The sequence below is a fragment of the Cucurbita moschata genome, unplaced genomic scaffold (genome assembly GCF_002738365.1).
Source record: "Cucurbita moschata cultivar Rifu unplaced genomic scaffold, Cmos_1.0 Cmo_Scf00018, whole genome shotgun sequence".
NCBI lineage: Eukaryota > Viridiplantae > Streptophyta > Magnoliopsida > Cucurbitales > Cucurbitaceae > Cucurbita > Cucurbita moschata.
In genome coordinates, this window is record NW_019268534.1 from 1,010,742 (window position 1) to 1,021,905 (window position 11,164).

At 34.3% G+C, this 11,164-nt stretch overlaps 3 protein-coding genes across 10 annotated transcripts in view; 1 reads left to right on the top strand and 2 right to left on the bottom strand.

Moving 5' to 3' along the window:
- Positions 1-50: 50 nt before the first annotated feature.
- LOC111456110 lies at positions 51-5,437 on the bottom strand. Of its 5 annotated transcripts, XM_023097870.1 has the most exons (10): positions 5,356-5,437; positions 5,120-5,202; positions 4,399-4,508; positions 3,703-4,020; positions 3,326-3,548; positions 2,613-2,756; positions 2,378-2,502; positions 1,485-1,692; positions 640-893; positions 51-371 (listed from the first exon to the last, which is right to left on the bottom strand). In XM_023097870.1, the coding sequence occupies exons 3-10, from the start codon at positions 4,506-4,508 to the stop codon at positions 203-205; spliced, it is 1,551 nt and encodes a 516-aa protein (XP_022953638.1). In that variant the 5' UTR covers positions 5,120-5,202; positions 5,356-5,437; the 3' UTR covers positions 51-202. The 5 variants fall into 5 exon arrangements, with proteins under 5 accessions (XP_022953638.1, XP_022953640.1, XP_022953642.1 ...); XM_023097872.1 differs by lacking the exon at positions 5,356-5,437 and having other exon boundaries at positions 1,485-1,689; positions 5,120-5,349; XM_023097873.1 differs by lacking the exons at positions 51-371; positions 5,356-5,437 and adding an exon at positions 398-555 and having other exon boundaries at positions 594-893; positions 5,120-5,349.
- A 724-nt stretch (positions 5,438-6,161) lies between these two features.
- Positions 6,162-8,943, bottom strand: LOC111456135 (uncharacterized protein At4g13200, chloroplastic-like). Its single transcript, XM_023097910.1, has 3 exons — positions 8,574-8,943; positions 7,719-7,873; positions 6,162-6,653 (listed from the first exon to the last, which is right to left on the bottom strand). The coding sequence occupies exons 1-3, from the start codon at positions 8,749-8,751 to the stop codon at positions 6,441-6,443; spliced, it is 546 nt and encodes a 181-aa protein (XP_022953678.1). The 5' UTR covers positions 8,752-8,943; the 3' UTR covers positions 6,162-6,440.
- A 1,380-nt stretch (positions 8,944-10,323) lies between these two features.
- The window catches only part of LOC111456132, a 4,153-nt gene continuing 3,312 nt past the window's right edge, over positions 10,324-11,164 (top strand). For 2 of the 4 annotated variants that reach the window (XM_023097905.1, XM_023097907.1), the window contains exon 1: positions 10,341-10,451. Coding sequence is in view for 1 of the 4 variants with exons in the window: in XM_023097904.1 (XP_022953672.1) it covers position 10,451 (1 nt within the window). In the remaining 3 variants the exon portion in view is untranslated. Of the gene's footprint in view, positions 10,452-11,164 lie in introns of all 4 variants that reach the window. The other 2 variants (XM_023097906.1, XM_023097904.1) reach the window with 2 other exon arrangements.

Here is an 11,164-nt window from a genome sequence, read left to right on the forward strand (position 1 = left end):
GAGTCACTCCCTTACAACTAGGGAATAACAAAACCGATGGAAAGCAAAAATGTACTTCAACATGCTATACTATCTCATATTGCAATTGATATAATCTCAAAATTGTAATGAACTACCAAAATCAAGTTGATACATAAAAGAAATGAGAAGGAAACCAAAATAGTGGAGAAACAACCAAATATAGATCAGAACTATCAAACCTTCATTTCCACCTTAGTGACTGCCTGATTCCTGTGTAGATGAGCCCTAAAGATCTTCCAATCAGGCAGACTAGAAAGAACGATATTCCGCTACTGATTTTATCGATTACTACTCTTATCATTGGCGTTGTAATGTCCGATAATTCAATCAACAGGCTGAAGTAATACCTCCTGCAGTATGAACCAAAGCGACTCATTCATGACTAATGCATCTCATAGATAACATAAAAAACGTCATCAATTGACTTCTTTTATCTTTCGGAACTCAGAAGAGAAAAGCACATGAATGAACCAAAGTGACTCGTTCACTTAAACAAAATGAAAGAATATACGTGCATACTAAGAATAAACCATGAAAAAGGATTTGAACTATAAAAACGGGCGACAATCAAGTATGCATGAAATAGAGAATTACATGAACTATATTGAAAGAACGTACCATCCCCTTAAAGCTCTCAACTCCTTGGTCCGTTTTACAGGCATGGCGAAGGAGTCTATCACAACATAACGCAACTCAGAAGACAATGTTTCTCTTCTTCTGAGGATATGTTTCATCCACCAATTATCGATATTGGCCTGTCTACTGCCTGGTAGCTCAATCTGTTGACTACTAAGTGTACATAGATCAAATCGGTCTTCATACATCGATACAATTGCCTCGATGTTTTGATACAACCATTGGTTCATGGCCACCTATCAACAAGATCCACCCTTAAAATTTCCTTCAATGGAAATAAAACAAAGGAGCCTGGCAAAAGAACAAGTAGCCCAACAAAAACAAAGGGCAAGAAGGAGCTCAAAAGTACCTACAAAAGGGGACTCTAATCTAACAAAATAAAACCAAGGTCATAATTGCAAAGCCAAGCTCCAAAGACTTCTTCAGCAACTAAAAGGGGGAAGCAAAAAAATGAAGGGAAGCATTTTGTTTCTATAAATTGGTCAATCGCATTAAGGAAGAAAAAAGTTTTTTCATGCACCTTCAAAGCAGAATAACATCGACAAGGGAAATTGCAGACGAATTAATAAGAGGCTAGAATAAAATTTTACAAGGAACAAAATAATCAAACACAAGACATTGAAGTATTCATGTTTATTTTGGCCAAAATGACAATAGAGGACAAATAAAATTCAATATTTGGCTCTAAAATGTAAGAAAAAGAAAACTTGGAGTTCCCAAATTTGTCATGAAATAATAAATTAAAGCAGCTATAAGGATTCATTAACCACAGCCAAAAAAAAAATAATAATCAAAAATCAAAAATCAAAAACAAAAACAAAGAGTACCTCATTACGCAATCTTTGGAGTGCTCGTGTTGATAAGGTACACAATGCCAAGCCAATATTATCCACTTCATCAAAGAAACTGCTGTCAACAGAAATAAATTCCAGATACATACTTGCAATCCCGTCAGCAAAGGTTATCAGCAAATCTTCTAATATTGAAATCCCATGCTTGACAAACAAGCTATAGTCATAATAGCAATAATCCCTGCTAAAAAAAAAACAAAATTCCAAAATGGTCCTGTTAAAGCTAGGAAGAACAGACATGTCAAACATGGATTTGTCACGAATTTCATCTGGACAAGCTCCAATAATGTGCAACACGGTAAAAAATATGTTAAAATAATTTTCTTTCCAATTTCGAACACGGTTTGGACACAACTCTTGAAAAACTTTAACCTACAAAAATAGAGGTAAAAATAGTGATACTCTTATAGACTCTAATCCTTATTCTTAAAGTAGTAGGAATACATATTCTTCATCTAGTCATGACCAACTAAATCATTCATATCTTTTAAGTTTTATATTGTTAATCGACTTAAATTTATGTCTTTTATGAAGTATATTTTGTTTTTAAGTTTTTACATGTTTTTTTTTTTTTTTATACTAAATAGGTAACCGATAATCAATTGTTTATATCTTATAAATTATGTTTATGAGATCCCACATTTAATTTTTTTTTTTTTTTAAGAAAAATTGTCGTGTATAACATAAATATTCTGACTACAAATTAAACACGCTTACAGTTTTGAAGACCTACCAAGCAAGCAAGAATTGGAGTACCAAAGTTAAATTCTGATTTCCCTTTGACTATGAAGAACAGCCTAGATATCATAATTTCTTTCGTGAAATGTGAAGGAACTTCCTAAACTTAAAGAGAAAAGAAAACAAAATACCTGCGAGGACCAAAACTAAGAAAGTGCATCAATTCTGCATACAACTCTTCCTTGCCAGACTTCTTAATTCCTGGTAAAATGTTGTCTTCAGCTTTAAGCTTCTCAGACATCAATGAAAGAAATGCCTGTAAACATTCAAGGAAGGGAAGAAGCAAGATTGTTTACTAGTAAATCTACGAGAAAATGAAAAAAAAAAAAAACACATCTGGAAGATAAAATCTATTCCTAGAAGTACCTTACTAGAATCATTATTTTTCATCGACAGTTCGTTTTTCAGCCAAGACATGCATACTGGTAGGGAGGATTTTTGAATAAATTTAGAAAATATTATAGACAAATCATCCATGTTCTGAATAGTAGCAGTGGAAAGATTGTTGACCTGCAAAACAGATGTCAAATTAACAAAAGATAAAAAAAATAAAAATTAAAAAAAATTAAAAAAAATTAAAAATCTACAATGAAATTGAATTCTGAGAATCTTCAATTTCCTAAAAATAAATTACCAAATTATTTGGCAAACTGAAATCCCATGAAAACAAGGAAAGTACGCTTTCGACGGATGCCCACGGGAGAAGAGACTGAGAGCTGGAACCGATATTTGAGCTGAGAGGCAGACAGTGCTCTCAGTCTCACTCCCAGTGCCATCCACCGAAGCTTACTTTCCTTGATTTGCAGATCTCACGTAAGGAGCAGAACTCATAACAGTAGGCTATTGTTAAAACTAAATAGTATGATAAAGAAAACAAGTTATCGTAGTTGAAGACTTCTAAAAATGACAAGGGAAAAATATATCCCTCTTTCCATCAATATACAAGTTTCAATACCAGTTTGGATATTTATCTCATGATGTCAAATTTAAAAGCTATATAACTTAACAAATAACACCACTCAAAGATCAAGAAGAACATGCAGAATAAGGCAAAGGAGTCAGTACAGTTAGATGCCTGCCTCTTCCTCAATTAGTTGAAAAGAAGCCCAAAGCAACCTTAACCTTGGACCCTCACCAATGGCATTCAAGCTTAGGGGTTGCTTGGCATGACTTTCAGCAAATTCGAGTACCTCGTTTTCCACACTTTTCCTACGTTCAAAAGCATCTAGAAAATCCAAAATCTTTCCTTTAACTACATCTAATGCATACTTCGAATTAATTTGATCATCAGTCTTCATGCCACTGCAATAAAAAAGTATAAATACAATATAAAACCTCAAAATAAACAGGAGCAGAAATAAAGTGCAGATATTCACATCAAATAACAAAGCAACAAACAGTAAATTATGTTAGTTAGCGACAACTTAACTCAACCTTGTAAACTGTGCACCCTTACCTACCAGAAAATGTTGGGTTATCTGAGGCTGAATTGGTATTAGAGATGATATTTCCAGGTTGATTAGACTTCGGTACGGGTATTACGCCAGCCATATATGTTAGAAATATACTGGTCATCAGAAGCAATTGATCAACAAAAAGTACCTCAGAGGCTGTTGTTCCATCAACGTTTACCAAAGACCTTAGGTAAGCATGCTCTCTGAAGATCTTCCTGGGAGCAGGACTTACAATTAAGTTTGAGCCCCGAAAACCACTAAGCGCACGCCTTCTCCAAGTTGAGATCCTCGTGAACTTATAGCTCCCACAAGAGGATTCTCTAGAATACAAAAGTTGAAAAAACATAAAATTGTACTTTCTACATATGAAGAACCAAAAAGAACAAGCATTCAATTTATACCAATAAGACAAACCAAGGCATATTAGAAAGGATGAAATCATTCTTGTGAGCCTCACGTGAAAGAAAAAAATTGTGTAATATAAACATTTTCATTAAGATAGAATAAGGAACCATAAACAATCACCATCGCGATACACCATTCAGTTTATTTTCTCTCTAACCTCTCAGGACTGTTGAACATAAAAAACACGTTTTACAATTTAATACTCACTTCCTAACCTTATCAAGAATCCTAGACATTCAAAAAACAAACAAACATACAAACTGAAGGTAAGCAACTAGGCAAAATCAGTAAACCTTTGTTCTCTTTTAAAGCTGAAACTGCACGGTGCGGCGCTTTTCGCTTCGAAGGGAGTTCTTCCAATTTGCAGCTTGATACATGGTGCGACAACCACATTCTCTGCCATCTGCATAAAGTTCATCGCTTACAGTCAACATATATAAGAGTGAAGTAATTGTTTTTATCAAGAAACAAAAAAATTCATTGAATAATTTTGAATAAATACAAGGGTGAAAAGTAATTTTGAACGTAGCCAGCAAGTATAATATAGACTTAGTTTGTAAGTCCCACAGAAACAATGAGACTTGAAAGAAGGCAAGGCACTTGGAAGCGATAGAGAAGCACGAGAACGGCCTCTCTAATTCCATGCCTTAGGGGTAGAGAATCTTTCCCAAGAAAGTGGGAAGCATAATTAATCCAAGGAACCGCCAGAAAAATCAAATTAAGGAAATATGAAGAAACAGGATGTAGAATTAACGCAGAGCTCGGGAACAAGGAAGGGCTTAAAAAATTAAAATCTCCTATAACGAACCCAATCGCTGTTTTTCAACTTCACTTGAAATTTGTTTCCTTATATAACAATAGAAGCCTCCAGGAATTCGCCAAAACATGTGAACAATCAACCAAATTCATCAATTTACACTTGCAACTAAAATAGTTGACCGCTACGCTATTGCATTCTAGACCCATTTTGCAAATCAGAAACCAAACAAAATCTACAAGCATCGAGAGCTTTACCGTAAATGGAGGCGGAGGCAGCGAGCTTGAAACTGAAGCAAATCACAGGGGGCCTCAACTTCTATGCGTATACAAAGAAATCACTGATGAAGTAAAAATCAAAATTGAGTGAATGGCAGGAAAGAACATGTTTAACGAAAATGGAAATGCATTGAAGATGAGAGAAATCGAAGTTTGAAGGGTGTGAGGTGAAGAGGAAGATTGATGGAGAAGATGAGGATTAGAAATGTGCGTACTCCTTTTTCCATTCATCAACCAGACTCTTTCTTCGCCCAATCACAAACACCAAGAATGATTTTTTTCTTTTTTTTCAATTCATGGTCTAATTACTCAACATGATTCCACCGGTTATTTTAAATTCTTAACCTAAAGTTCTCATGTATACACGTATATACATATATACATTTATATACATGTATGTATATATATAGAAAAATCGGCCTAGTTAATTAATTTTAACATCTAATAGCTTCTAAAATCATATTTTCACACTAAAAAAAATATTTTGAGAGGAATATTTATTTATTTATTTATTTTTGATACCAACAATATTAACCCATTAACAATAGTATGGATAGTATTACTTACTGACGTATCTATGATTTTCCTATAATTTAGCTAACGTCTTCAAACGATGTACAATTGAATTTGAGCCAACTACCATGGATCTCCATTATGAGCTCAATTGTTCGGATCTCCACTGTGAGCTCACATTCGAGATTTACAAATTCGTTGTTCGATGCCCGATGATTTTACCAATATTTCTAATGTATGGGACGTGACTTTGAGACCATTTGTCGTGTGTTTCATGTCCATAATTCGGATCAGAATTTAAAATTCGAATTCGGCATTTGATGGCCTCGGTATTATCCTACATCCTTTTTTTAGACTCTGAATTCGACTATCCAATCAACCGTTCTAGAAAATATTGATTTCAACTCGCACTATTGGGATCATAGATTCTAAAAACAGATTTAAAAGCACACTATCAAATGCATATTCACCAAATTGACTACAATACCGTCACTGAAACAAGTAATCAAGCTCAAACTATGAAAGATACGCTGTGAAAATCAGCCAAATAATTCAAGTACAGTCTGCTCGGATGAAAGAAAATAGATGATTTACTAATACACATCGAACGATCGTAACTGGTTGTTCGGTCTGAATTATTCGACACCAAGAAACTCATAAGATACCTAATAGACAAACCTTAAGAAGACAATATCTGGTATGATTTTAAGACCAAATAACTAACTTATCATCAGACAACAGGTTGCAATCACTGGATGTGTATAACCAAGAGAAATCGACAAGACGATTACTCTTCATCACCACGAGGAGGATCTTGATTCACCACAGTTTCTGAATATGCGTTCGGACTTGAGCGTTGTTGTCCATTGCTCGAAGCAGTTGGAGAAGAAGTAACTTCGATCGTAGCCGATATTATCGAAGAGGAGATGGGTCCTTGTGCTTCTTTGGCATCACGTTCTGCTTTTTCCTTGGCCTTTTTAGCTCTGTCTATAACCTCCTCCTGTATATAAAGCTCGTTCAAGTAAGAACATGCCATTTTCAGCATAGGAAGAAAAGAAGAGAGCATAAAAGAGTGTCGGTATTTTAGTCCATAAGGGCATCGAAGAAACCCCACGAGATCGAAACTACAAGAAAGGGCTCTGGTCAAGCGAAATAAGACCTAGCGAATAATTACGAAAGAGATCAGAAACAGAGGTCTAGAGAGTAACAGAGAATCTAATACGAGACCGAACATCGCTAAGAACTCCCAATTGTTTCTCTCGCCCCGACAAGATAGCACACAACCCCGCACTCTCAATATTGAGATTCATTCACCTCATGCATGCCAGTCTAGTTTGAGAGGAAATACCGAAAATGCCAAAATCCCAGCCATAAAAAACCGAAACATAAACCACAAAATCGAGTAAAAAGCCACCAAGCTTAGCAATAAAATGCCAAGCTCCATCAGGAAAACATAATATCTAATACAATCAAAACAATAAGTACTCACAAAAGGAACCTCGTCCAACCATAATGATGCTTATAGCCAGACAGTTTTCAAAAGAAACGAAAACTTAGTCGAATGATCTATAAATTTGACCACTCATTCAAGTTTAGAGCTCAATTCGATGACATTAAAGTTCAAGGTTAAAATCGACTTGCTTAAGAACAGTATAAATGTTTATCTCAGAAACAGTAACCAACATCCCAATCCAGGACTAATGTGCTACTACAATAAAAAAGTTTTAAGCCACAGCAGTTTCATCAGATACTTATGACTCAAAGTAGTTAATTTCATAAGCTAATCTCCAAGAGAGAAAACATTGCAGAAACACCAGCCATGGATTTTCAATGACTTTGCCATACAGCCATCTTTTTTGTTCATTGGTTTTGTATAATCCGTAGTTCAGGAGACCACAATGCAGTAAATTAAAAACAACATTAGGAGATTCTATGCAAATTTATGCCCTCATTTTTTAAAAGAAAATGAAAGTAAACTAGTGATTAACCACACAAATGGGAAGCACATGACAATCAGAATCTCATATCAGCATCTAAGTTTATCATTTACTTTGGTGTACCCTACCTGGAAATCAATAATTTGTTGTTGTCGTTCAGCTTGCAGCCTACCAATCTCACCCAAAACCTCTCCAACAGTTGACTCGACACGCTCAGTTAAGGTTTCTGCAAAAGCTTTTCCTATGAAAAAGGCATCTAGAACAGTCCTGTTGTCACCATCGCCTGCATCATACAGCTAGCTCATTGCATGCTTGATAAAAGTAACAAAATTCGAAGATCACAGAAACCAAAAAGCTGTTTTTCCTCTGTTTCCACTGAATTTTCTTCTAATAAGATCCATATCATCTTCTTAAACTTGTCTACTTTTTCTCCTTCAATACATCGGCAATGAGGAAAATACAGAGAAGTGAAAATTCTATGAAAAGGGCACATGGGTATTCCATTGTACACATATTTAGACAAAAAGTAGGATTCTTTCTATTTATGATTATCAGTTTGGAATATTATTGAGCAAGTTCTTCATGAAATCAGAGAACAAGAACATGGTTAAAGACCTAAATACAAAAGTCTAATATAAGATCGCCAAAGAATGTTATATTTGCCAAAGAATGTTATATTCAAGGAAAATGAATTCCTAGTCTAGAGAACCAATTTGCTTCAACAAGGAAATGCATTGAGTTAAAGGAAACAAAATGAGGCCAACTTCACACCAAATAAAACCATTGACAATAGATCAAACACCTTGTAGTCAAATAATCAGATAGCTCCACACGAGAAGTAAACCCATCATTGTTTTATGAAATTCAGATAAAACCCAACAAGAACGCAGAGATTCACTCAAATCTCAGAATCAATAACAGATCAAACAATAACTAACAACAGATTGGAAGACAAAAACAGAGGAGGCGAAGATTAAAGGTACCGGAGCTGCAACTGGCTATGAATCTGAGAGACCCATTCGGTCGAAATTTGAGATTTGAGGAAGTGGATGAGGATCGAAATCGAACGAGAGAGGGAGATGAACAATGGGTAATCTTTGATTTAGTGGGTACAACCGAGAAAAGGGATGAGGAAACTGAAGATGCAACCCCGCTACTCATTTTGTGCGACGGAATGGAAAATTACCCGGCGCACTTTCTCAACGTTTCTCTCTGAGTTTCTCGACAGCCAACCAGGAATCTATAAGGAAAGATCTTTGGCGGGGAAATGAAATGACAGTGACCCAGAACCCTCCCTGTTCTTGCTCATTCCTTGTTCGACATGCCCAATTGCCGCTTTCCTGGATTGGTATTTGATACCCTAAATAAATAGAAATTTATTTATTGTATTATTTTCTTTAAATTTTAAATATGGAAAGTGTTCAGCCTACGTGGCAGTGACAGCAAAGCGTCGCACATGCATGGCTGATGACGTGTTAAGAAGCATTGGTCTATTTGGACGCCGTTTTGCATAAGCGTGACATTATTATGATCACATCACTAATATTTTTATAATGTTTATTAGACCCATCAACATGGGTTAACATATAGTAATATATATTTATGGGGGTAAAATTATAAGTTTAATCTTCAAATTTGATAAATTTTGAATGTGTCCGATGTCGTTTATTTCTTTCACATTAAATTATAAATTTAGTCGGTAAATTTGGTAAATTTTGAGAGCTGTGGGTTAAGATAAAAACGTCCTTTTATTATTTTGTGTCTGATGACGCTTATTTCTTCCACTTTAAATTATAAATTTAGTCTGTGAATTTGGTAAATTTTAGATAAAAACGTCCTTTTATTATTTTGTGTTTGATGTCGTTTATTTGTTTCCTGTTAAATTATAAATTTAGTTTATGAGTTTGGTAAATTTTGAATGTTGTTGGCTAAAATAAAAACGTTTTTTTTTATTTATTATTTTGTGTTTGGTGACGTCACTTATTTCATACTCTTGATTTTGGTGTGGTGTTCATTTTTTTTTTGCTTTATTTATATATATAAAAAAAATCCAATTGTTATTTTATTTTTAATTAGTTAAAAATATCTTATTTATCTATAATATAACAACAAGAAAATCTCATAAAACTCAGATATAAAATATTTACGAGTGACAACACATTATTAATATCGACTATAAATGTTAAATATTCTTAATCTTGGTAATAATTTTAAAAATAAAGTAAAATTAGATTGGGTTGTAACGATATTTTTGGGTGGTTGGATTGACCCGACTAAAAAGAGCATCAATCTGCAAATGGACTCGAATTTTTCATTTTTTAAAAAAATTCAAATAAAAAAAATCTAATTGTTGTGATTTGGATTGTTCGAGTTATCGAGTCATTTGAACACTCTATTTATTCAATTAAAATTTGTTATTTTATAAAAAAAATGCTTAAAATATTTTTTAATTTTAATTTTTTTTTTTGAATGAATTTTGATAATTTTTTGTAAGATAAATTTAATTTTTTAGATTTTTTTATATGGTTTGTCTGATCTTGTAAGGAAGGATATTTTAATTAAATTTATTATCTTCGATACATAATTTATAATTTAACCATTAATTTATTAAACTTATTGTGGCCCAGGCCCATAAAGTGAGCCCATTATCTTACAAGATAACCTCTTCGTCACCGAGCACCCAGGTGAAACGCTGCGTTTTGTATTTCCTTCTCTGTGGCTGTCTGGCTATAAATATCCGAATGGATTCGCAAATTCTTCGTCTTTGATCATCTCTTCTGTTTCTGCGCTAGAACTCAGCGAGTTCTTCACGAGCTCATCGTCGACCCTACCACGGTGAATTCCATCGGATTCTGCTTTTAGTAAACCCTAATCTTCCATGTTTCATTATCGAATTTTCTTTTCGCTCTTCATATTTGGATTGAGATTCCTGTTTTTGGTTTCAATTATTTGTGATCCGGATTCAATTCGTTGCTGCCCTTGTGTTTGATCCTTTGTTTTTTTGTCTAATCGTTTGATTCCCTTGGTAATTTAGTTTTCACTGTGGTGGCTCGATGGATTGGTTGTTTTGGGTTAGGGTTTGTTTTGGATTTGGGGATCTGATTATTTGGATGTGATTTGGGCCTTTTTGCTTTTAGTTTCTGATTTTGTGTAATTGTTCATGAGGATGGTAATTAAACTGGAATATGATCACAATTTAAGGTATCAGAATGAGAATCTATATCGGCTAATTTTCTTTATGCTGCCTGAAATTCAGACTTCGTTTTGGTTTCACTTATAATTTCGTAGCATGGGTAGAGGCTTTGAACTTGGTTTCTTTCTTATGCAACTTTGTCATTCTTAGGATTTGGGTTGGTGGCCTAGCATATGTACACGATTCTATTTCATCTTTTGCTTATGTCTTCTTGAACTTTGATGGGAAAGGGGGTTTAAGGATTACTTGGAGGGAAAATCTGATGGTTGATGTTAATATGGTCGCCTCCTTTTCTTTTTTATCTTTGTGCAGACAACTCTCATCTGGCTTTTTGTTGCTCTTGCATATCTTTCATGGCTCTTTTTTTTTTTTTTTTTTTTT